Source organism: Olea europaea, chromosome 18, assembly GCF_002742605.1.
Source record: "Olea europaea var. sylvestris chromosome 18, O_europaea_v1, whole genome shotgun sequence".
In the NCBI taxonomy this organism is placed as follows: Eukaryota; Viridiplantae; Streptophyta; class Magnoliopsida; order Lamiales; family Oleaceae; genus Olea; species Olea europaea.
Window position 1 is genome coordinate 31,413,346 of NC_036254.1, and position 25,856 is coordinate 31,439,201.

The 25,856-nt window shown below is 36.3% G+C and overlaps 3 protein-coding genes across 5 annotated transcripts; all 3 read right to left on the minus strand.

Moving 5' to 3' along the window:
• Window positions 1–1,373: 1,373 nt before the first annotated feature.
• Window positions 1,374–2,631, minus strand: LOC111368168 (BRI1 kinase inhibitor 1-like). The gene has a single exon (XM_022989410.1). The coding sequence runs from the start codon at window positions 2,380–2,382 to the stop codon at window positions 1,549–1,551; it is 834 nt and encodes a 277-aa protein (XP_022845178.1). The 5' UTR covers window positions 2,383–2,631; the 3' UTR covers window positions 1,374–1,548.
• A 3,821-nt stretch (window positions 2,632–6,452) lies between these two features.
• LOC111368169 (26S proteasome non-ATPase regulatory subunit 14 homolog) lies at window positions 6,453–19,685 on the minus strand. 2 transcript variants are annotated; one of them, XM_022989411.1, is made up of 7 exons: window positions 19,463–19,685; window positions 19,247–19,356; window positions 18,377–18,444; window positions 9,414–9,495; window positions 8,404–8,580; window positions 8,148–8,315; window positions 6,453–6,924 (listed from the first exon to the last, which is right to left on the minus strand). In XM_022989411.1, exons 1-7 carry the CDS (start codon window positions 19,602–19,604, stop codon window positions 6,733–6,735), a joined length of 939 nt encoding a protein of 312 aa, XP_022845179.1. In that variant the 5' UTR covers window positions 19,605–19,685; the 3' UTR covers window positions 6,453–6,732. The 2 variants fall into 2 exon arrangements, with proteins under 2 accessions (XP_022845179.1, XP_022845180.1); XM_022989412.1 differs by lacking the exon at window positions 18,377–18,444 and having other exon boundaries at window positions 19,179–19,356.
• Window positions 19,686–20,472: 787 nt separating this feature from the next.
• LOC111368170 (GEM-like protein 1) lies at window positions 20,473–25,389 on the minus strand. 2 transcript variants are annotated; one of them, XM_022989414.1, is made up of 4 exons: window positions 25,020–25,389; window positions 24,809–24,895; window positions 23,032–23,279; window positions 20,473–20,912 (listed from the first exon to the last, which is right to left on the minus strand). In XM_022989414.1, exons 1-4 carry the CDS (start codon window positions 25,333–25,335, stop codon window positions 20,736–20,738), a joined length of 828 nt encoding a protein of 275 aa, XP_022845182.1. In that variant the 5' UTR covers window positions 25,336–25,389; the 3' UTR covers window positions 20,473–20,735. The 2 variants fall into 2 exon arrangements, with proteins under 2 accessions (XP_022845182.1, XP_022845181.1); XM_022989413.1 differs by having other exon boundaries at window positions 23,032–23,303; window positions 25,020–25,387.
• Window positions 25,390–25,856: the final 467 nt, after the last annotated feature.

The window sequence follows — 25,856 nt, forward strand, 5'->3', positions numbered from 1 at the left end:
TGTTTTTTTCTTTTATTTGTCGTTTTTGTACTTATTATACACTTGTCAATTATGGTTTGGATAGAATAAATGAATGTTTATGTGTTTAGGTGATTAATGAATTTATTTATGGTTTGAAAAGAATGAAGGACGGAGCATATTGATTAAGTGAAAATATTAAAGTTCCCTAATTAATACTTCCTTCTAGTTTCTTGAAGTAATTAGAGAATGAAATTCGTCAATTTCCAAGAAGCCTGAACTATGTCAATCTTTATATATCGAAACATACAATGTCCAGTCCTTATTTTTCATCTCGCTAGCAAGATGAAATGAGTTTTAACCAAACTATAATAATATAATACGACTTTGCCTTGACCAACCGTTATATAACAATATGGAAGGTGAACAAGAAACGGTAAATTAAAAGCAAGAAAGATTTGTTCGTTCTATCTTTTAGCAACCAGTTTTGAAAATAATTTTTCACAGGTTTCATGAGAAATGTGAATGTAATTTAACATTTAACATCATTATTTCTCGTTTAAACTTATATATTAACTTGTTTTTAAATATATTACTATAATTTTAATGGATAAATTGCGGAATAAAATCAAACCAAACGGCAAATTATGGTTTAGCTTGGTTCGAAAAATAAAATGATTTAGTTTGGTTTGAAAAAAATTTCAAATCGTATGAAATAGTTTGAGTTGAAAATATGACACAAACTATCCGAACGAAATCACGTTCACCTCTAATCAACACAATAGAGTTCCTTGTTAGTAACCCTAGAGCATAGATTCTGCCTAATAGTATGTTCCAAATATGATAATAATTACTTGAAAAGAGCCTATCCTAAAGATCAAATCACATGACCCACAACCATTTTGTCATATTCATGCTTTTACATTTCAAAATTTTTATAGATTATCTTGACGTGAAAGAATTGTCTCAATTCCCGTTACTAACTTTTCTAAAAAAGATGTGCACGTGGGTATGTTTGGTCACAATACGTGTGAACCAAAAAAGTATCCTTGAGAATCCTCAGAATATCTTCAACCTTTCACATGCAAATTTCCTAATGACAGTAAATGCTATTACCATCAAAGGAAACAAGAAAGCCAATAGTAATGTTGAGGATCAGAAGAATTATAGCTCGATAGTACTAATTTGCATAAGTGCACTCGAAAACTAACATAAACTCATCAAATTGTTTTACAAGAATTACATATTCGCTCGACTTATAAGTATAAATTTCTAACTTGATTAATCATCAAACTTTCCCCATCGAGTTTTCCGCACCCCTCACAAGTATAGCCAGAAATTAGACGAGTGTATCACCATCCCAAGATTCAATTAGTATTCTTTTAGCATCAACTTTAAAAAAAAAAAAAAATGCAGAATTGAATTTTGTAGCTCTTCCATGAACTATAAATGTAGACTTGACTTATATGTATTACATACAACATCTATCTTCCATACATATAATATCTATGCAGATAAATATGTTTATATCCAAGCCAAATATGAACAAAAAATATATCATATAATAAAGATTTTGATCATCAAACCTTTTCATGGGGAATTCAATTTATCTTCCATTGCTATGGACTTTTTGCAATGAGCAATTGCAGCTTGAATTGCTGCCTGCAATTCTTCCATGGTGCTGTCACTAGTACTAGTTGGAGTAAGACTGCCAGTAGCCACTAAAAGACCACTATTTGTTGGAGATGTCCTCATTGAAGCCGGCGCCGAAAATTCACCTCTCTTTCCTCTCAATTCTTTCTTGTTTTTAAACATTAAATTCCCCGAGAGTGAATAAGGCTGCCTCCCAAATTCAGTATTTCCTCTTCTGTTTCTGAATAAAAACAATGGCCTAACCATTCTCAGGTACCTTTTCACCACATGACTTAGCTCGAACTTCAATTTAGTCGTCTTCTTCTCTTCTTTTTCTCTATTTTCACAACCTTTTCGCCATTTTGGTAGACCAAATAAAGAGAAAGACTTCGACTTTTCTCTCCCTTTTGCTTCGAATCCAATGCTTTGATCAAAGTTGTGGTGATCAATCCTCTCATCTTCTTTGCTTAGTTCTTTTATGGGTAGCGTAAATCTATCCATCGAATTGGTGGAAGAGCGAGGAGAGACAGGAAGGTTGGAAAGGAGATGAAGAGGAAGTAAATGGCCATGAAAGAATATATCATCTGCTGGAGATAAATCTACAGCAAATGAAGGAAGGGTTGATTTATTTTTACCAGGTGGGATTTTCGCGGTGGATGGATGGACAGAAATGGAGAAGGAGAATTCGGGAGATGAAGAAGCTGAAGGTGGTGAGGCTGCTGCTGCTGCACATGGCTCTGGATGCTGCTTCTCTTCATCTTTCTCTCTTATCTTCTGATTTTGTCTTTCCATGACTTTGTGTCAAAAGATTTAACAATATTGGCTCGATATGATGACTTGTCTCCTTAGGAACGCAACACAAGCAAATGGTTTGAAATTTGGAGAGTTGTATGCTGCGTTCATGAAGAATGAATCTTTCCCGAGAAAGATAAGGATAATCAGAAGCTGTGGAGTTTGTGTCTTTCTGTTGGGTTGGGAGGGGTGGGGGTGGGAGTAGGGGTCCAGGCTTTAGCATAAACTCATTTTTGAACTGTACACTTTGTATCAGTAAAATTTATGGATGAAAGTGGGTATGGTGTGGCTATGAAATGGAGGGAGGAATAGTGGGGCCTTCTTTAAGGGTACTGTGATGAGGAAATTACAATACAAAATCAAAATTTTCTAGGTGTAATTGAAATGTATACTTACAAAAATGAAAATAAAAAGTGGTGAAGTGCACTAATTTGTCTTATATTTTTGTATTTAAAGTGATTCCTTCATAGGAGGATGTGAAGAAGTCATGGTCGGATATACTATCAACATCAACTTCAAGAAGAACTGTAAATTATTGGATCAACATATTCTCAATATTGATAACAAACTTTATGTTTGGTAAATTATATTCGGTAAAAAAAAAAAAAAATTGTTTTTAATCAAGTGGTGGATAATAGTAAAGAAACATAATAACGTGCAATATTGTAATTGAGACATCTTGTGCATGTCACTTGTTTATATATCATTCTCGGAAAGTTTTCATGTAGTCGTCGCCATGCCCAACGCAACAAGTTTAATCATTATTATTATGCACTAAATGAGGTTCGTTGTACAATTAGTGATAGTACTTAATCATTTTATAGGTGATATATAATGATACTATTGTTTATTCACCTAGAAAACATATTTTATGATAATTCAATAAATTTAATGCATATATATATATATATATATATATATATATATATATAGCGTGAGATAACATCACTTCTATCCTTTGTACCACTAAACTATGCCCCAGGAGACATACATGTGCATATATTTCAAGGTCACAACATGTGCACATATTAATAGTCTTTTATTATAGAGATAATAGTGCAAAAGGTGATTATATTCACATCACATACTCTACATGTTGCACCTATTTCAATTATTTGATAGGTCACTAACTTACTCATCATTTCACTCATATCATTTAACTCGTTGTCATTACATTCTTGTCATCAACATATTATTAATAGTACATTTTATTCTTAATGATTTTTGTTTAAATATTATGTTAGTGTATTCTGAATTGAAGGGAAAGAAATCTATCGCACAATTTTTTTATTTTTTATTTTTTGCTTATGAAAAATATAAGGGACAAATAAGTCTTCTGATGTCCTTCTAACAGACTTCTTGGATAGAACAATCACCTAGACTAGATGTGAAAATTAATAAAAGGTTGAGGACAATAATGCAAAGAAGAAAAAGTTAGGGACACAAGTCTGATCATGAGCAAAGGTTGGTGAGCTTTAGTGCAATTAAAAAGTGAAATGAATAAAAATTGTGGCGTCAACTTAATTACCCATATGAAAAATATAGACACCTCCTCTACTCCCAAGAATTATAAGACATGAAATTTGTTTTTGACAATAGATTCTTCGTTTTTACCATTTTTAGGATCTTAAAGAAAAGAATTATGAATAGCCTAATATACCTATCATTCAGGGTGGACAAAATGTCCAAACCAATCCAAACCAGACCAAGCGATTCGGTTCTATTTTATCCAAAAAATTAATGATTTTGGTTCTTTGAAATGAGAACCATTTGGTTTTTGTTCTGGTTCAGTTCCAGTTCAAAAATCAGAACCAAACTTAATATTTAATTTTATATATAACAATTAGTGGAGATCTTAATTTTATATTCATTTAAGATAGCCCATTGATTGAATGCAGTTTATTAATCAATTTTGGGTCATTAAAGTTAAACAACTCATTAGTTGTCTACACCCTAATTTTGTATTCAATTGAATTATTTCTCCTTCACTCATTTTCAATTTACACGTCTTTGCAGCATACTGGTACTGCATTTCATCAAGTCAGTGGAGTGTCATATAAGATCGAAAAATGAAATTGGTTAGTAACTTAAAAAGTCTCTAAACTCTTTTTTTACGTTGATTGTTTGATGAGTTATTTGTGTTCTTTACAAATAGAGAAAAACTCAATAAACATTCATCAAATATTAAACGGTTAATGTTACATGTAGAAGTAGACTGTAAAAATTTTGATAATTCATTCTTTATTGTAGGGGTGTACCTTCAAAACTACTTTAATTAATTTAATGAATCATTACTATTACTTATTAAACATTTTTTTTTATGAAAACGAAAACTGATTTGTGTATTCAAATTATGAATATATTTTATTTGTTAGTTATGACTTTTTTGATCTCAATGATTGAAATTTGAACTTTCTAAATGTTTGATGTTTAAGTTCTTATTTAAGTATACATTACTAATTTATATAATGTAAATCTAAAAGTTTGAGAAATGAAATTAGAACCAAACCAAACCGAAACTGAACGGTTCAGTTCAGTTCAGTTTCACATCTTTAAAAAAAACCATTTTGTTCCATTATTAAAAAAAAACCATTGGTTCATGGTTCTAGTTATTCATGGTTCGATTCGGTTCTCTTGGAACCAGAACCATATGGAATCATGTCCACCCCTACCTATCATGAAGTTATGTTGGCTTAGTTACAAGTCTTCTTATCTACAGAGACGGTTTGATATTTTGTACATTATTGTTATGTACATAATTGCAACTGATTCATTATCTATAAAGAGCTAATTGTACCATTCATGCTTGATGTTCATAAAAAAGACAACGTGAATAACTTTATCCATCACTTGGTTTTAGCGTCTGAATATAGAATTAAAAAATATGGACGTGCCACAAAATTTATCAGTTATTATTTTTAGTACTACTTAATTTAACATACCAAACATGAATTAAAAATCATTTTTCAAAACACCAATTAATAGTATAACGTAACACGTTACCGAAGAAACATGAATGACTTTACCCTTCACTTGAGGAATTGTCTGATTAAATGTACCAAGCATATAAAGAAAGTCGTTTGAGTCTAGTTTACCAATCAGTTGAAAGTGACTTGAAGAGAAGAATATGCGTTACTATATGAAGATCCCATGACCTAAGTTTAGGGTAAAAGTCATCTTGTAGAAATTCTTTGACAGAGAGAACAAAAATGAAAGCAACTAAAACAAGGAAAAATAATATTGTGGAAGAAAACATGAAACGACAGTTTGGTGAGATGGTAAGAGCCCACACGTGTACTATGTGGTCCATTAGTCCAAACTGGCATAGAAAAAAAAAAAATCCTTTTTTTATTTTTTTTGCCTAGGTGAAGGTCAACATCTCAATCATGGAGGCATTATTTGGGTTTTGACAGACTCATCTTCTCTATTTAGCCACCCAAAGTTATGTTGTATGTATACGCATCTAAAGATAAGAGATGAGAAAAGTGAGAGGTGGGTGGGTGCGGGGGCCAGTAGTGGAGAGATTGTGAAGTTTTTGTCTCATGTCATGTTGCTTACTGGTTTCTCCTATTATAGAGTCTAGTCTTTGAGAAAGCACAAGATTTGGTGGCCAATGGCAAAAAGCATAAGGTCAAAGATTGTACCAGCAAGGATCTTTGCAGGATGACACTGAAATGTTTTGTTAGCAAAATGTTTTGCTATGGATCCCTTGTTTCTCTGAAGCAAGTGGCTCGTGAGGAATGGAAAGAAATATATCCTACTTGATATCCAACTCATATAGCACTTCTTCCAATCCTGGATTGGGGGATCATTCCCCGTTATCCTCTACTGACAAATATATTTAGATAAATACACGTGTTACTTCTTTATTGATTTAAGCTTTTAAACGAGACGGATGATATGGTAGCAAGGTCATGCAAAGACTTGAACTCAAGTCTCGACAGTATCAATTTATGAATTTTGGGCGCACAATGGTTAAGTCTTACACTGTACTTAAAAGGATGTAAGACAGTCAAAGAAATGGAAGTTAAAAATATGGCTAACAATTATTCTTGTAGGAATTGTCCGTCTAACTATGAATGCCTTCATCATAGATGTCAATGGTCAATAATTCAAATATGGTCTGAATAAACCTTCATCCAAAGATTGTACAAATTACTAATGATAGGTGAGTGCAACTAGTTATCCCGAACAGAATAAATACAACAGAAATCATGACAAATTTGAAATGGAATTATGTATGAGATAATTTAGCTCACCCAGTACTTGGAAAGTGTTGATCGAATCCAAGAAAAAACAAATCTTATCAAATTTGGTTTCACCAACCTCGAGAAACTGGGTTTATTGACTCTAGAAGACAACAGTGTCTAGCATCGTTCCCAGTGTCTGAATAATGTTGGAAGACATCAAGTTTGAGACGTGCTCCTCGAGGTGCTTCTTGGCATCTTGCCTTCCCACATTAGCAATAGCTAACTTCTCCGGGGGCAATTCATCCTCCTCTTGAACTGCTTTATTGTATTTGGTAGCTAGATTTAGCATCTCCTGCGCATTTGAAGCCAATAAATAAATAAATAGGGTGCTTGGATGAGTACAATAAAGTAGAAAAGAGATCATATTAGGTCGAGTAGGTTGTGGCTCACAGAGAGATGTCCATAGACAAAGAAACAAGTTATATAACCACAGGTTCTACCACAAAGGAAGACCATTAGTTGCTATTGCTTGTATATCACACACAAAGGGAAACATGCACGTGAAATAAGAACTAACATTTATACAAGGTATTTCACAATTATGACCTACAATAAATGCCCATGTTTCACATGAGAAAAATATCAAAGGAATCCCTCACTGAAATTATACGGTCCATTCAGCCAAGGTAGTACGAAAAGACGCTCAGGTTAATTTTGTCATTATCTTCTAAATTTTCATTAAGTCCAGTCCCAGAAACGTCAGTTTTGGAACTAGGATAACCTCAAATAAGGCATTATCACTCTATCCTTCAACCTATCACAGAATTAGATTGATTCTAAAATCACATACTAGTGAATTAAAACCAATGTGGCACTGATTCTCGCCCTAGAAAAGTCAGCTCTTGAACTAAAAATTATCAAGTTTGCTTACTGTACTGACAGAAAATCTCCACTTCAGAATTTTTTATCAAGACACAACGAAACAAAACAAAAGCTGAAAAACAAAAGATTTAAGGAATTGTCTTCATAAGCGCCGAGCTTTTCCCAGCAAACCCTTCACTAAATGATTGATTGGAGAGCTCCCTGGGTGTTTAAAAGTTTCCTTCACTGACAGAGTATATCTAAAAAATTTCCTGAATCTTACATTTTTCCAATCCACCATATTTACTAGCTAGATTTTCTGTAATGCTTTTTCTCTCACACTAGCATCCTGATGGTTAAGCTCCAAATGCTAGGCGTCAAAACAGAAGAATGATCAGGGCATGTGTTGGCCAGCTAGTCATTATTTACATGATATTTCCAGCCACTCAAATGATTATTTTCAGTCCAACCTGTGGCCATACTGCACTGATTGTGTAGCAAAATATAGCTCAATTTCTGCACTGAACACTGTTAATTTGTTTCTGGAGACAACAGTTGATTTGTTATGCATAAAAAAATCCAGTTGTTCAAGGAAGCTCCCATAGTTAAGCATAAGCAGAGACATAAGCTAACAATAACGTTCCTTTGCTTAACAACAACGAAGTAGACAAACCCATTATCAACCATAAAATGTCAGGCAACCCTGAAAAATACCTGAACTGTCTGCTCATTTGTTTTTGAATGGTCATCAAACCGCTGCAGGGTCAATCCATCTGTCCACTTCTTTTTGTGAAGATTTAAAAGCATTTTCTCTTCAAGCTCATTTTTCCTATAATTTATGGCAATGGAGTAATAATGCCTGTTCAAACCATGAATCAAAGCCTGCAATATAGATAACCTCTTGTAATTAAAATCTAGAGACTAAATAACACTGAATATGAACAACACCAAGTAGCAACATCGCAATTACTTGGATAGATGGCTTATTGAGGTGCCCCAGGTTGGATGTTGTCTGGCGTGGTTCTTGGCCAAGCATCATGGTCTGAGGGTTAATCAAACGAAAGGCATCAATCACCACCTTCCCTTTAACACTCTGAATCGGATCCACCACCACAGCTACTGCTCTTTGATTCAAAGCTTCAAAACTCTGCATGATATAACAGATGACGGTAACTGGAAGCACCAGAAGATGTGCTTTTTCAGATTAAAAGGAGATTAGAAAAAAAAAAAAAATTTACTCAATGGAACGCCACAGATAATACAAAAGCAAAGCAATCTTCCCATGTGTGTTTGTTGTAAAATCAACTCATTCAGAATCAAATAAGAGTGTCAACACCTATGTGTTGAATAGTAAATCCCATAAAATTTACTGGTCATAAGACCTCTCCAACATGTAGTAAATCTAAAAACAAATGACGAAAAATCATTGAGAAAGATAGACCTTGGCCTAATATGACACATACCATAAATACCACAGAACCTTAAGTTTCAGCATAAATGATTGTCGATTTTGAGATGCTGTCACCTATTAGATTTATTTAAAGTTCAATGGATTCTATAAAGGCTGATATAACAAAGAACTTGGTTGGAGAATTTCCCAATTTATGGTGCTATGATTCAGTGAAAGAATAGTCCCCCTTATTTGCTAATTCCTCATTGATGCCAATAATGCTAAGACGGTGTTTGAGCCCCATTTTATGAAAACATGCATTTTAGAATAGTAGATTGATAGGAAATGTATGGTTGAAAAATAAGGAAAAGTTTTTGATTTATGTGTAATATTATTTTAATGAATAATGTGTGGTTGAAAAAAAGAAAGAGAAAAATATATTTTGGGAAGAATGGGAACCAAACAAGGCCCAAATGATTATATTTAAAATTGCTATAGATGTCAACACGTTAATATTGATGACATATGCAGGTACAAATAACAGATATAATATCATCTAGTGCCAAGAAATAATCAACGCCGATAATGACCTGTTGAGTATTGATGTCAACACCAGAAAGCCAACATCCAAAACCAGGATGTGAATGATACCAACCAACAACCATCTCAGGTCTGCAAAATTGAGCAGAAAAAACATGCTGAGTTTACCCATTAAGAAAGGAGAAAAGATATGATGCAGTGTCAGTCATTACAAAAAGAGAGTAATATGAAAATCCTGAATGAGTGTTCCATGAGCGTACATCCAGATTCAAAAAAGAGTTGGATTACATAGCCCTTCAAGTGACCTCAGAGAAAACAAAATGAAAACAATTTCAAAACAGAGTGAAATTCAGGAAAACATAAATAAATCGAAGCAATTAACCGGCAAAATTTTAAAGCTTCAATGAACAGTCTTTATTAAAGAAAGTTGTACTAGAAAAACTCAAGTCACACAACTTTATATGAATTAAACATATGCAGAACAAAATATTGACATTTTAAATATCAAGAAAATTTCTCACTTATCATGAAAATGAGGGAAAGTCCCTTTTGAGGATGTATGGTTGTTATTCTTAAGGTATTTCACAAAATGATTGGATGAAGATAAGACTTACATACTACAATATTAATTGCAGCTTCTCATAAGAGCTACAAAGTACTATGCAAAAGAAAGCAAGAATTAATTCATATTAAAGAAATATGTTTCCAATGTTTGATAAAATGAAATTAGAGAGAACAAATGGTTCCACAAAATGGATTGGAAGAATGATAGACACCATATTTGATTAAACTGAACAAAGACCTTTTTCGTGATAACATTACCAAATTGGAAGCAAGCTGAAAGATTGGACATAAAAATACAGCAACCATAAGTGCTTTTAATTTACCTTACATGATTATGTCTCCGACTCTATAAAACTTGATCTTTACGTGGATGTTTGATTGGGGAAAAAAGAGGACTGGGATGTGAATAGAATGGATTGGTGGCTATTCCTACTGGTTCTTTGAGGCCCACAGTTGAAATTAACAATTTCGTGCTTCCCTGAACTTAACCACCTTGAATGAGCACAACTCAGAATGGTAAGCAAATGACCTCCTTATGTCCAATTAAGCATCCCAATTAGTGAGTATATGACGGCTCCCATATCTTTAGCATCACCACAACAGAAACTAGCCTCATGACCATTCTTCCTCTCTTCCACCACATAGTCTCAAGAATAAAGCAACTCGTATACAATGTAGTGAACAGCATCCTTCTCTTCCCACAGAAATGCTTACATGCATACATCTAGTTCAGCAATGGACACGAACCAGATGGCCAAATGATGCGGACATCATCCTCATCAGGCCATTTGTTGGGCCATTTTACCTTCTATTTATTTAATTTAAGCTTAATGTTTTATTGGGCTTGTTTATGGGTTGGCCCAAGCCCAAGTTTATTATTTTGTTATTTATGATTTTAATTTGGATTGAAACATCAGTTTGATGAATGAAAGAAATTTTCCTAGGTTGTGATCACGTTTCTCTCCTCTCCCCCAGTTTCCCCCCTCTCTCTTCTTCTTCTTCCTCCTAATTGATTCTACATCAATTTTTGGTATCAGAGCCAAACTTAGAAGAAAAACTCAGTTACACAGCTACAACTTTCACCTCTAGTCATCAACTACGTACCACAGCCACTGTTCAAATTACCACCGTACGCAACACCTCCACCCTTGAGATCAACCAGCAAGCAACCTGTTATTATACCCCAAGTGCCATCTGCTTGCCAAATTATAAACCCAGCCCCAGTTCCTTCAACCCCAAAATAAATAAATAAATAATAATAAAAATACAGCACACTCTGGTTGAACAACTCCATTGTAACCGGCATCTATTCAATTAACAATCGAAACCCACTCACGATAATGACCGCCCACACTCATTAAACCCATAATAATCCACCACACAGCCCACTATTCCGGCCACACAAAACCCACGAATCGAAATAGTAACTGCCAGTAACTTCTCTAAATTGCGACCCTAAAAGTTTGCGAGCACCACCCATATCAACTGAAATCCCTGCCAAAATGTTATTCCTTCCACCATACATCTGGATTACCAATGCGGTCAACAATCACTAGTTGCTACCCCTCTCTCTCGTTGTCGCAACACCCCGAAATACCCAAACCGCGACCGCCACTTCATTGTGTGACATTCTGGTACCAATCGCCGACCACTCCTAGACCAGCGACCCTAAACAGTCAACTCTCTCCTTCACCGCCTCCTCTTTCACAGTCGCCTATAATCACCGTAGCCATCGACATCTCACCTCCCCTCGATCTACAATCGTCTACCATAGTACCCTGTAAATATGGTTGGAAAACATTTAGGCTAGAGATAAAAGTTGCATTTGGATTTGTAATTTGGGTTGTGCTTTAGGTCATCCTCTGGGTTTGTAATTGTGTACTTGAGATTTTGATTTTCAATTTGGGTTCAATATTAGTAGCTTGGGTCTGATATATTTTGAATACAGTCTTTTACGTCAAGGTGTTATTTGATTTTGTAAAAAAAAATAAAAAAATGAAGTTATTTTTTTCTAACATCATTTTCAAGTATCTCTTTCATTCCAATTGATTGGACACGGCTTCTTCAAACGAACAAAAGGGAAGTTATTATTTTTATTTATCCTCAGTTTATATCGTTGTTTATCTTGAATTGTATCGATTAACTTTTGTGCTACAGCCTTTACATAAAATTCACGTGATTAAATCCTCTTGTCATATTTTACCCCCCAATTTATTTTACGTGCTTATCTCGTTGACTAGTGTTTGACCCCTTGCTTTATTATTTTACATATATCAGCAGTATCAGCTTGACACATTTGAATTTTCATAATTCCAAAAAAAAAAAAAAGTTAAATGTTGAAGTTATTTTCATTTCTTGAACTGGTTGTGTATTGATCTCGTCATTTACTGCACTCAGTTAATGTTACATTGCATGCATTTGCGTAGTAGTCGTTTTGTCATACTCAATTCCAATACTGTGATCATGAACCCTTCTCAATTTGATGTCCTTACTTGACAATTGGCTCAACTACAGGCTCAATTAACAACCGTCCAAACCGAGGTTACTGCTACTTGTGAAGAGAGTAGAGAACTAGCTGCTAGGGTAAACAATTTAGAACAAACCTCTCCCTCAACCAACGCTGATAACTCTGAAGCATCTCATAACATACCCTATTGTCATTGACATGGTGGTCGACAGCGTGTTCGTCATGGGCGAAGGAATGGGGAATAGGAGCATGATCGTGAACGAGATCATGACCATTATGGTACTCATTCACCTCCTCGCTATGAGGAGCGTTACTTGCAAAACATCAAATTATACGCTCCTACCTTCGATGGCTGTTTAGATCCTAGAGTTTTTACACAATGGATTAGAGACATGGATCGTTTCTTTTCATGGTATGGAGTCCCAAAGGATTGAAGAGTTCAATTTGCCAGTTTGAAATTAACTGGTACTGCCCAACTCTTTTGGGAAAGCATTGAGGACCTTCTTGAGAGGCGTCATGCACCTCCCGTTGGAAGTTGGGAGGAAATGAAGCGCCGCCTTCAAGAGAAGTATTTATCCCACTCTTATCGAAGCAACTTGTTGGACCAGTGGAACACGCTCACACAAGGAAACTGACCAATGACTGACTATGTTACTCAATTTGATGAGCTCCGAATGCAATGCCACATCGTCGAAGATGAAGCTATGACTTTAAGTAGGTTCAGACATAGCCTAAGAGACGATCTTCTGCGTGAGCTAGTCCTTCAAGGTTTCACCACTCTCGATCACGCTTATTCCTTAATTCGAGATTACGAGTCAATTATTAAGACTCCATATGGAAGGCGTAGTGATAACCGTCCATCCATCCCATCAGCACCACCTCCTACCGCCAAATCTCTTCTAGGACCTCCACCATCTAACGCACTCCCTGCTTTAGACAATAAAGGTAAAGCTCCTGAAACTTCAAGAACTTCTTCTCGTTTGCAATGCTTCAATTGGAAGGGATTTGGCGATATCTCCTCTAGATGTCCAAGTCGAGCCTTGGTTATTGACGAGCGGAAGGATGTCATTGATGAGACGTTAGAAGACCAAGTCTATGAGCCTAACTTTGAAAAGTTTGACGATTTGGGTGATAATGAGAATATCTTCTTAGGTTGCCTTCGTACCCTTCCTGTAGGTCTAGGTCCTACTTCTCTGGCCCTCGACACCTCTCGATTGAGTGTTGTACGTTGTACCCTTACCCAACCCAAGGATGTCGATGATTGGCACCGTCATGCTATTTTTCATACTTATATCAAAATCCACGATAAGGGTTGTAAGATTATTGTTGACAGTGGGAATTGTATTAACGCGGTTTCTGTGACCACAGTGTCCCGTCTTGGATTGAAGTCAGTCTCGCACCCCCAACCGTATAGTGTCTCTTGGGTTGACTCCTCTTCTATAGCCGTGAAAGAGCGTTGTCTAGTGCCTATCCAGTTCCTTGAGTATAAGGATCATATATGGTGTAACGTCATCCCTATGGATGTCGGACATGTCATTCTTAGTCGACCTTGGTTGTTCAATATGGATGTAACTATCCATGGGCGATCAAATTCATGTTCTTTTTATATTTAATGGAAAGAAGATTCACCTTAATCCTTTACCACCAAAATCTATTGACTTACACCAAGCTAAAAAAATTGTCGAGAGGAAATGATTACATGTGATTAGCCCTACAGAATTTGAACGGACAATCGCAAATGACTCAATCGTATTTGTTGTGATTGTTATAAAAGTCCCGTCCGATTCCTGAATAGCGACCCCTACTGAAGCTCAATCACTCCTTCAGGAATTTAAGGATGTATTTCTTAACGACCTTCCTAATCTATTGCCTCCCTTACGGGATATTCAACATACTATAGATCTGTTCCAGGTTCGTCTCTCCCAAACTTGTCTCATTATAGAATGAATCCTGCTGAACATGCCGAGCTCCAAAGATAAGTGGGTGAACTCCTTCACAAAGGCTTCATCCGTGAAAGCTTAAGCGCTTGTGCAGTTCTCGCCCTTCTGACACCTAAGAAGGATGGTTCTTGGAGGATGTGCGTTAATAGTCGCGCTATTAATAAGATCACTGTCAAGTATCGTTTTTCCATCCCTTGACTTGATGATATGCTAGATATGATGGTCGGTGCCACAATCTTTTTCAAAATCGATTTGATGAGTGGGTATCATCAGATTCGGATCCGCCCAGGAGACGAGTGGAAAACTGCATTTAAAAAAAAGATAGTCTATACGAGTGGTTGGCAATGCCTTTTGGACTAACCAATGCTCCAAGTACTTTTATGAGAGTGATGACACGGGCCTTTCGGCCTTTCATGGGCAAATTCATTGTCGTATACTTTGATGACATCCTCGTGTACAGCAAAACAAGCAAACAACATCGAGATCATCTAACGCAAGTTTGCTCTACACTGCATGCAACAAGCTTGTATGCCAATGTGAAGAAATGTTCTTTCTTCATGGATACAGTTGTGTTTCTCGAATTCGTTGTTTCTGCTATAGGAGTATCTGCTGATCTTGCGAAGATTCGGGCAATTGTTAAGTGGCCCGACCCCAAGAATAAACATGATGTTAGGAGTTTTCATGGTTTAGCTACCTTTTATTGTCGTTTCATCAAGGGGTTTAGTACAATCATCGCTCCTATCACAGAGTGTATGAAGAGAGGAGACTTTCATTGGACACAAGAAGCGGCTAAGGTCTTTCCGTTAATCAAAAAGTGAATGACAGAGGCTCCTACCATGCGACTCCCAGATTTTTTCAAAGTTCTTGGGGTCGAATGTGACGCGCCAAGGGTAGGAATAGGTGTAGTCTTGAGTCAAGAACGTCATCCTATTGCTTATTTTAGTGAGAAATTAAATGATGCCAAACAACGGTACTCGACTTATGATAAGGAGTTGTATGTAGTTGTACAAGCCTGCTATTGGCGTCATTACCTATTACCACACAAATTTGTCCTCTTTTCGGACCATGAGCCCTTCGTTCCCTTAATTTCCAGAGACGATTGAATTCTAGGCATGGCCGCTAGATCGAATATTTGCAAGCCTATTCTTTTGTCTTAAAGCATAAAAAGAGTGTTGAAAACCGAGCTGCTGATGCTTTAAGGCATCGCATCTCCTTGTTGTCCATCATAAGTGTTAAAGTCATAGGGTTTGAAAGACTTAAGGAAGAGTACAAGTCATGTCTCGATTTCAAAGACATTTTTCTTGCTTTACAAAATGGAGAGTTGGACACCACTGATGGTTTTCGTTTGGAGAAGGGCTATCTTTTTAGATCCAATAACTTTTGCATCCCGAGAATTTCAGTGCGAGACTTTATAGTGTGGGAAAGTTATGCTGGCGGGTTGGCCGGATATTTTGGGCGTGATAAGACCATAAAGGAGATTGAACGTCAATTCTATTAGCACAGTTTAAAGACAGAAGTGGCCAAGATTGTTGGCACATGTAATAGCAGAATACAGGCCTCTACACGCCTCTCCCCGTCCCTAGTTGTCCTTGGCAAGATGTTAGTATGGATTTCGTGCTAGGGTTGCCACGTACTCCAAAGAAACACAACTCCATTTTCGTTGTAGTAGATCGCTTCTCGAAAATGGCGCATTTTATTCCCTATAACAAAACCTCCGCTGCATCTAAGCTTGCTAAGTTATACTTTCATGAGATCGTCAAGCTGTATGGCCTCCCTAAGATCATTGTCTCGGATAGGAATGTTCGTTTCACTAGCCATTTTTGGCGAACCCTATGGGGTATGGTTGGCACTAAACTGAAATTCTCTACTGCATACCACCCACAAACGGACAGTCAAACTGAAGTTGTTAACCGCAGCCTTGGTAATCTATTAAGGTGTCTAGTCCAGGAAAATCTTAGGAATTGGGACTTTATTCTTCCTACTGCTCAACTTGCATATAATAGTTTAGTGAATCGGTTTATAGGTATAAGTCCTTTTGAGATTGTTCATGATTTTAAGAGTAGGAAGCCGTTAGACCTTCTTTCCATGTCTCCACATGCTAGTGCGTCTGTGTCAGCTGAGACTTTTGCACAACATCTGCGTGACTTGCATATTGAGATCAATAAACAACTGGAAGCAGGTAATGCATTATATAAACTTTGAGCTAATTTGCACAAACGCCACGTTGAATTTAATGTTGGAGATTATGTTATGATTCGAATTAGGCCGGAACGGCGTCCATCTGGGCCTGCTTCCAAATTACAAGCTCGTAGAGCTGGTCCTTCTAAAATTTTAAAGCGTGTTGGTTCAAATGCGTATGTCATTGACTTACCCTCACATTTTGGCTACCACCCTACCTTTAATGTTGAGGACATAGTTGCTTACAAAGACCAATTTCACCCCGCTGATAATCTTTTCACACGTCCATCTGTGGATCCTGATCCTGAACATGTTATCCCCACCTCGATTCCACCTATTGCAGCATATAAAGATAAAATTGATACTATTCTAGATGCACAGACCATATTAACCAAGGATGGAGACATTCAACGCTTCTTTGTTCGTTGGAAGGGCCGTCCTGATTCTGATTATACTTGGATATCCAAAAAGACACTTCAGCAGCTTGATCCTGATTTGTTGGAGCATTATAGGAGTCAACAAGATCTTCCCTTGCCCGGACCACCACCCTTACGTGACTATAGATGTCAAAAAAAGTTTGCTCAATCGCTCAGTTTGTGGCTGAGAGATTGACAGCAGCCTTTTTGTGATCTCCCTACTCAACAGGGTCGAGCTTTTCTCCCACCCCGTGAGAGTTGATGTGGACATCATCCTCATCAGGCCATTTGTTGGGCCATTTTACCTTCTATTTATTTAATTTAGACTTTATGTTTCATTGGGCTTGTATATGAGTTAGCCCAAACCCAAGTTCATTATTTTGTTATTTATGATTGTAATTTGGATTGAAAGATCAGTTTGATGAATGAAAGAAATTTAAATTTTCATGGGTTGTGATCACGCCTCTCTCCTCTCTTCTTCTTCTTCTTCTTCTTCTTCTTCTTCTTCTTCTTCTTCTTCTTCCTGATTGATTCTACATCACCAAACTTCTGATAGACAAAACTATGATACAAGACCTTTCTAGAAGGAATGAAACAATTTCTCTCAACATCTAAAGCTCATCTAGACTTTCATTAGACATCTCTACCTTGTCTAAACAACTCAACCCTACACAAATTAGTCTCAACTAGATTCAAGTTGGATTGAAGAATTAGGTCGCCATTGGCAGGAAAATGAGCTCAAAACGAGTTTTCTGGTAGAAATTTCATCTTGAACACATCAAACCAGTTGAGCTTAGTAATTTTAACAGTCTTAACCCCCTCTTTGTGCAACACAACCTTATCACACAGCTCTAACAGTGGTTGAGTTTGGCAAATTTCAAACATCTGAAATCATTATTTTTTGTCATTTTGAATTCTTTTTCATATTTTTTATGTACATTAGGTTTTTCAAAATTATGCATCTAATTAAAAAATTCCTTGAACATGCTCTTACAAAAAATTCAGGAAAATATAGTATCGAAAGGGGTGTAAGTTAGTTAATTGAAGTAAAGAACAACATTTCCTGTGGAAGAGAGCTCTACCAATTACTGTTCAAGGTTCTTTCTCTGCTTTTCTTTCAGTGAGCGCTGGACAGGGAATCAACTTCAGGATTCGATCAAATAAACTTTCAAAAAGGAAATCTAAATTTGATGGTTCAGCCATAAATTATATGCATTTTTCTTCTTTGGAAAGAAGCAATCACCACAGACGATGTGAGAAAATATCTATTCCGACTCCACATCTAGTTTTGTTTCCACCACCTTCGCAAATTATACAATTCTTCACATTATTCCGATCAACTTTCCCAAACAACTAGATTCCATTCTAATTTCCAAAATACCTAAACAACAATTATAAAAACCTAAAAATACACACAAAAAAAGAAGGAAAATGTATCTCCTCCTTACCTGCCAGTTTGCTTGAGCATGTCGAGCATATTGGTCTGGAAAACATGATCCACGGCCTCCACACTAACCTCGCCATTGGCAGGAAAATGAGCTCAAAACGAGTTTTCTGGTAGAAATTTCATCTTGAACACATCAAACCAGTTGAGCTTAGTAATTTTAACAGTCTTAACCCCCTCTTTGTGCAACACAACCTTATCACACAGCTCTAACAGTGGTTGAGTTTGGCAAATTTCAAACATCTGAAATCATTATTTTTTGTCATTTTGAATTCTTTTTCATATTTTTTATGTACATTAGGTTTTTCAAAATTATGCATCTAATTAAAAAATTCCTTGAACATGCTCTTACAAAAAATTCAGGAAAATATAGTATCGAAAGGGGTGTAAGTTAGTTAATTGAAGTAAAGAACAACATTTCCTGTGGAAGAGAGCTCTACCAATTACTGTTCAAGGTTCTTTCTCTGCTTTTCTTTCAGTGAGCGCTGGACAGGGAATCAACTTCAGGATTCGATCAAATAAACTTTCAAAAAGGAAATCTAAATTTGATGGTTCAGCCATAAATTATATGCATTTTTCTTCTTTGGAAAGAAGCAATCACCACAGACGATGTGAGAAAATATCTATTCCGACTCCACATCTAGTTTTGTTTCCACCACCTTCGCAAATTATACAATTCTTCACATTATTCCGATCAACTTTCCCAAACAACTAGATTCCATTCTAATTTCCAAAATACCTACACAACAATTATAAAAACCTAAAAATACACACAAAAAAAGAAGGAAAATGTATCTCCTCCTTACCTGCCAGTTTGCTTGAGCATGTCGAGCATATTGGTCTGGAAAACATGATCCACGGCCTCCACACTAACCCCTGTGCCACTTTGCGGCATCGCAAAAACGTCCACCACGCGCACCGTGTACTCATCCACAAATTCCCCCAGCATCAGCCCCATCACTTCCATCGGCACTCCCGCTCTCCCTATAACATCATACAACACCGCAAAAACCATAATTCCATTAACAACCATCCAAAATCAAAGAACAATTCATGTAAAATTAAACTATATACGAATCCCTAGATTTACCGTGTTTGAGCATTTTGAGTAGAGCGAGAGACGAGATGTAGACTTGTTCGGAGGTATCAAGGGTCGGAGAATCCGGCGGCGGGTGTCCAAGAGCGCCGCCGGCGCCGGCAAACATTCTTTGTAGTCTTTCCATCCCGGACATCTAGAATTTGTTCCTCTGTGTATTTGGGTATTCCTGAGATTTTACTGGGCAACTGATAGAATTTTTGGGGGTTCGATTCGGGTTTCTTCGGAAAGAAGACTATAGCGGTATTAAATGATTTGCAATTATGCCCCTATACTTTCAAAATATGTCTTTAGTAGTCAAACTTTTATTTCAGCATATATAATCACTGAACTCACAATGTTACTTCCGTTAAACTGTAATTACATATTCGTTAGTCAATTGAACAAGTTTGGCGATATTTCGAACGAGTAGACTTGATGTGAAATGATCCAAGCCTACATTTAAGTCGTTAAATTATACGTACTATTCAATTCATTTTAACCATCATGGATTTTTATTACATTCTCCAAAATTCGAATAAATTATATATCTCCGTTATTTAAAATTTCATTTTTTTTCCCAAATTCATTTTCAACAACTCATTCTTTTCAATAAAATCTAATTTCTCTCTTTTTAACTACCAAAAAATAATAATAATAACTATTACAAAACTCATTTTAAAATTAATTGAGTCTCAAAACACACTCATAATTAATGAACCAACAACTTCAACAATTACTACTAAAATCACAGGAAAAAATAAAAATCAAAAATATTAATACTTGAATTTACATCATAGAATATGGGCCATTGTTTATGTAAAAAAAGAATATACTTTCAATATTTTAACACGATTTATTTTAAATTTAGCAGTCACGACTATGATTATGTGATATATTTACCTAAAAAACGTAATATGTGTCATATTGCTATCAGTTTGCAATGTTCAGGTAGAATTGTTACGTTAAATCAGTAATATGGGCTAACTCAAAGTTCAGAGACAAAATGAAACAATTAAAGAAACTTCAAGCAAAATCAGGAAAGACAAATCAACTTGCAGATGTAATCCTGTACGTATACAGTTCATGGCAAGAATTACTAGTTCCCCCAAATGTACACACTATAGTTGCTATTTACCAAGACAATGCATATAGTTAAACGAATAAACGACAAGACAATTCAAGTACGAAATAAAGCACATCCTCGACCACACACAATTCAGAATTTTTACACGCTCAACAATAGCATGCCATGATCTGAAGTAACATTCGGAAACCATCTTCAAGACTAGTGATGAGCCTCCAATGCACCTTGTATATTTTTCACTGCACTGTCATAGTTTACGAATCCCATGAACCAGAACTCATGATTGTCAACAGAAATAATCTGGATGTATTTTTCAGCTGGATTAAGTTTGCTCTTTGAAGGATTAACTGCTTTTAGCTGATGCAGCAGAATAACCACCTACACAAATAAAAAGAAATACAGAACTTGTATTTAATGGATTCGTGACTAGAATGAATTTCCACAAGTTAGAAACTAAACGATGGTCCTTCTTGGGTCAGCAAAAGATGTCTAAAGATAATAATCACATTACGAAATTACCGTGTTATAAACTCGGGAAGTACATTCAAATATAACGATTAAGTGAGGCCATAATTGAATTTTATAGTAGTAAATACAACTCTATTAACAGAACCAAGAGTGCAAAATATAAAAGATCGTTCCTTTTAATAACATCAACACAATGGATGGAAATCCAAATGTGCATATATGCACTAGATGTCATGTCTCATATGCAGATAATTATTCATTTGCTTAAAGAAAATGAGACAAAATTATATTGCATACAACTCTGTACATAACAAAAAACAAATCGCAGTATTGTATATATGCATTACATTGGACAGAGGCAGGCAAAACCCTTCATTCTTTTAGTTAAGTAAATCCAATATTTAAAACATATGTTAAGAGGAAAGCAATGACATCCACAGTCCACTTGTTAGGCCTCTGCCTCTTGTGGCCTGCCAGGTAAGCACTATCTTTCAGAGACTATTGAATCGGAGCATGTCACCACCACCATCTGAACTATGAGGGGGTGAGGTCATGTTCCATCGCCTTGTCAATCATCGCTTTTCAAGGCATTGAGATCATAGCCCAACGCCTTGTGTACAAACATCTCCGGGGCACTGCAAACATGTCACCTCTGGGCTCCAAGGCAATGAGGAGGGCTTCGACATTAGCAGCATCAGATGGGCCTCACCAAGTGATTGATGTTATGTCTTCAGCAATGGCAATAGAGAGTCAAATTCCCTATTCCTTGCCTAGGATAACGTGTGAGAGCGCAGACCTATTATACACAGGATGCGACATTAAGACATCATCGAGTTTGACTAGTGAGCCATTGGAAAAAGGCCACACGTCAAATATCTGTAGAGCCTCAATTCAAATTCTTTGCCTATAAATACTCACGCTCAACAACATTGTAATTCGCAAATATAAACCCAAACTCCCGATTTTCTTCTTCGTTCGTGTCACTTCTACACTAAATACTTTTCCTATCCATTGACTTGAGTGCCAGAGCGCGTACAACCACGGCCTCCCACCGTCTTTATTTGGATAGGCTCCAGTATTGCGGCTCTAGCTCGGGTGCAACATTCTACTTTATCTACTCGACGGGGTCGAGTTTTTCTCCCACCCCGGGAGAGTTGATGCGGATATCCATTTATTATTTATTTTCTATTTGGACTCTTAGTTATATTTTATTTGGACTATTGTTTATGTTTTCGTTATTGGGCTTGTTTAGTGGGTTTGGCCCAAGCCCTTCTCTTTAGGGTTTATCTTCTGCTATTTATTTCTGTTTTGTTTCTCATTTGAGACAGTTGATGATGAATTAGAATTGAAATATTTTTGGTGGCTTGCAGCCGTTTTCTCCCTCCCCTCTCTTCCCCTGGTTTTTTTCTCCTCTTCTCCCTTCTCTCTGTTTCTCCTACCCGTTCCTTCTTCTTTTTTTCTTATTCATCCTACATCAGCTAGTCTTCCATCTTCAGATATCTAACGTGAAAATAAGGCACCCCAAGCATTGTGACCTATTCCACAACGTTTTCATTATGCTTCCCTACTTCCATTGCAATGCTAAGTCACTCTTGGGCAATTAATGCTAGCGTTTGGAGGAATTTGGGCAAGGTTGTAGCTTTCATTATGTCACGGATCCCAATTGTGAGGAAGTTCATTAAAAGGCATTTCATATTGGATCAAAGTAAACAAGTCCAAGTAGTCAAGAACACAACAAAATATAGTGGGGGCCATAAACAGCACATTGTTCAAATAGTGGGGAGTGCTTAAGACGTATTGACAATCTCGTATCACATGGTACCAAAAAAAAGATGTAAATGAAACTCCATGACGATCACATTATGATAAATCAAGGGAAATATAAAGGGGATCATGATGTGAACAACAGGATGGAGGTATAACTCAGACATGAGTGCAAATAAGGACATAGAAATTTATGACAAAAATGATGAGTGCATAAACCATGGAAATCAAATGAGAGCAAAACAATTTGTGATACACGTCATACCCTGTAATAGCTCCACTGTGTCTCGTCACCCAATTTATATGAAAGAGGACTATCACTACAAAATGCTAGTTTCGCAGTTGAGTAATACAGGACTCCCATGACAGGTCCAGCAGAAGTAGATAAGTAACACGCATAGTACTTCAGAAGTTTCTCATCGGGGATGGTCTCAAATGATTGACGGAAGACCTTTTCGTATCCACCTTCTGCCAATACCTTTGTGCTCTGTGCTATTCTTCCAACAGCAGCATCTGCCAAGCTAGGGCCAGTTTTTACTAATTAAACAGAAGTTAGTATATGTACAACATTATCAAAAATAACCACTATCTACAAAAAATTTGTCCAAAGATCTATGAACTTATTTAGCCCCTATTTATTTCCCATTCTTTCCCCATTAAAATATAAAAATATAACCGTTATCCATCACATCAAGCCACCGTATTTGAATTTCTATATCTTGTGTGGGACCTGTAACGGTTATATTTTTCATTCTCATTTTCACATAAATGGGAAACAAATGGCGCCTTAGTTTCCAAATAATACAAACTTCTTAAATCACAGTATTATATGCTTTTACTATTTCTAGAGGTCATTTCCTAAAATATAGCAAATTTGATGAGATGTCAATTCAAGAAAGTCATATTGTACGAGGAAGTAATTGAACATCTTTTTTCAATTAGAATCATAGTTTACACAAATCATTCTTCTTCTTTTCTTTTCTTTTCTTTTCTTTTCTTTTTTTTTAAATATCTTTAATGGGTTTTCATTAGGACAGAGTTTGGACCAAGACTTTTAAAAAAGGTTAGGTTTTACTAATTTTATATACAACTGGTATTCACAACATAATTTCAGAATTTTTTGTCGAACTCATTTCTTGAGTGTTTAAGATAAAAATTACAAAGTGTTCCAGAAAATTAGGATTATTAATTCGCAAACTCGCCATCATTGAGTTAATATAGGGTAGCGATGGTAAGGGGATGTCTGAGCCCCATTTTTTTCCAAAAAATGTATTTTATAATGGTGTTATGATAGAGAATGTGTGGTTGAAAATTAAGGAAAAGTTTTGGGTTTGTGTGTTATATTATTTTATTGAAGAATGTGTAGTTGAAATGTGGTGAAATCATTGTCCAAGAATGCATTTTGATGAAGAAATGGGGCTCAAACAAGGGCTAAGTTCATAACCCTGGAATTGAAGTAGCTGATCACAGACCTTACAAAACTAGTTTTTCCACTGATCTACTCAAAGAAATATCAAACATTAGCCAAAAGGAGTCAATTTTGGAGGGGAAACAAAAGAAGGCAGTTAAATTGGTTTACTGGGGAGTTGGGCATAAGAACTCAAGATTTAAACAACCACGTATAAACCGCACTAATGATGCGAAACACTGCAACATACTCGCCACTATAAAAGACAATTATCCTAAGACGCATGGGCTCAGACAAGAAACATGGGTGAAACTTTACATTTTTCAACCGGGCAGTATATGACAAGTTGAGGACATGTGGTGTGTGCGCACGAGTGCAATTGTAGAATTCTGATCACGACCGACATTTTTCAACAGTAACGGAAATGCATGAACTCTATAAAATGAGAAAGCGTGATCTTTACATCTATGCTCTCAAATAACTAGTCCATATCAAACATACAACAGCCACATATTTTCCTCAAAAGCGTAGTTCGCATAAAGATGTGCCACAAATCCATAACTAAGTAATGCCATAACCAAACATGAAAATATAAACATAAAAGAAGAAAAAGTACAAAGATTAATAAACTCACAGTGTTGCCACATGTTTCCAGCCAAGTCCTCTGCCTTCTTAGTTGCCTCAGCAGCCTTCTTTCCCCATTGACCCAGTACATCCTTTACTGAATCCATTTCATCAAACATCCACAACCAAACGATATATTTAAATTAAATTCATCAGAAATCAGAAGCCAATTCAAATCATAGTCAAATTAGTTATTGATAAAAACGAAAAAAGAGTCTTACTCTTCGAGGAAGATGATCCTGGGGCGGGAGCTGAAGAGACGTAGGGATTGGACCCGGCCGGCGTGGGGGCAGCGCCAACACCAGAAATCGGAGCCGGGCCTTCTGCAGCCGACGGATACCTGGGTACATTATTATTACCCGATCCGTGGGACTCCGATCCGACAGGGAAAGAGCTCCACGTGTCAGTGACAGGAGTAACGTCTTTCGGGTCAAGTTTCGGATAAGGAGCGTAATCGGCAGAAGGTCGAGGGGCTTCTTCTAGTTTGGTTCCGGATTGAGTCTGATAAGCAGGATTTTTACTCGGGTCCGGATTCATTAGGCTCTTGGATGATTATGAATGAATAAAGAGAAAATGAACGAATGGAAATAATTTTTTATGCTATCCCACACACAGGAGGGGGTACTTTTAAGTTTGGCTTTGTCAAACCAACTATTTTTCATTTTAATCATAAAAATCTAACATTCGCCACAATAGCCATTTCTTGTGTAAAAGACAAAAACGCCCTTAAATGAGTTATATAATTACAAAAATAGAAATATAGTAAAAAGACGAAAATATCCTTAAGTTACAAATAAAAATCCAAACACTTCTCAATTGAAATTTGAAAACGAAGTCAGTCTTTTCATCAGTTTACTCTAACACGATAAAAACTCTTTCATTTTTCATCCACTTCATCCTCAAAATTTCATAAACTTATCAGTTATCAACCTCAATAGAAAAATTTAGTTAAATTTCAGCACTTCAATTCGGTAAGTATCTTTTCGTAGTATTTAATTTTATTTTTATTGAAGTCGTATATTTTTTTAAATGGTAGAAAAAATAATATTAGAGCCAAA

What these genes read in the sequence shown, in the direction of transcription:
- LOC111368168 (XM_022989410.1), bottom strand. Translation starts at nt 2,382, where the DNA reads ATGGAAAGACAAAATCAGAAGATAAGAGAGAAAGATGAAGAGAAGCAG.
- LOC111368169 (XM_022989411.1), bottom strand. Translation starts at nt 19,604, where the DNA reads ATGTCCGGGATGGAAAGACTACAAAGAATGTTTGCCGGCGCCGGCGGC. An exon ending in TTGACATCAATACTCAACAG is followed by an intron (nt 8,581 to 9,413) that starts GTCATTATCGGC and finishes TATATCATGCAG; the next exon opens with AGTTTTGAAGCTTTGAATCA. An exon ending in TCAATAAGCCATCTATCCAA is followed by an intron (nt 8,316 to 8,403) that starts GTAATTGCGATG and finishes TCTATATTGCAG; the next exon opens with GCTTTGATTCATGGTTTGAA.
- LOC111368170 (XM_022989413.1), bottom strand. Translation starts at nt 25,335, where the DNA reads ATGAATCCGGACCCGAGTAAAAATCCTGCTTATCAGACTCAATCCGGA. An exon ending in AGGATCATCTTCCTCGAAGA is followed by an intron (nt 24,896 to 25,019) that starts GTAAGACTCTTT and finishes AAATGGATTCAG; the next exon opens with TAAAGGATGTACTGGGTCAA. An exon ending in TGGAAACATGTGGCAACACT is followed by an intron (nt 23,304 to 24,808) that starts GTGAGTTTATTA and finishes CTGTTTAATTAG; the next exon opens with TAAAAACTGGCCCTAGCTTG.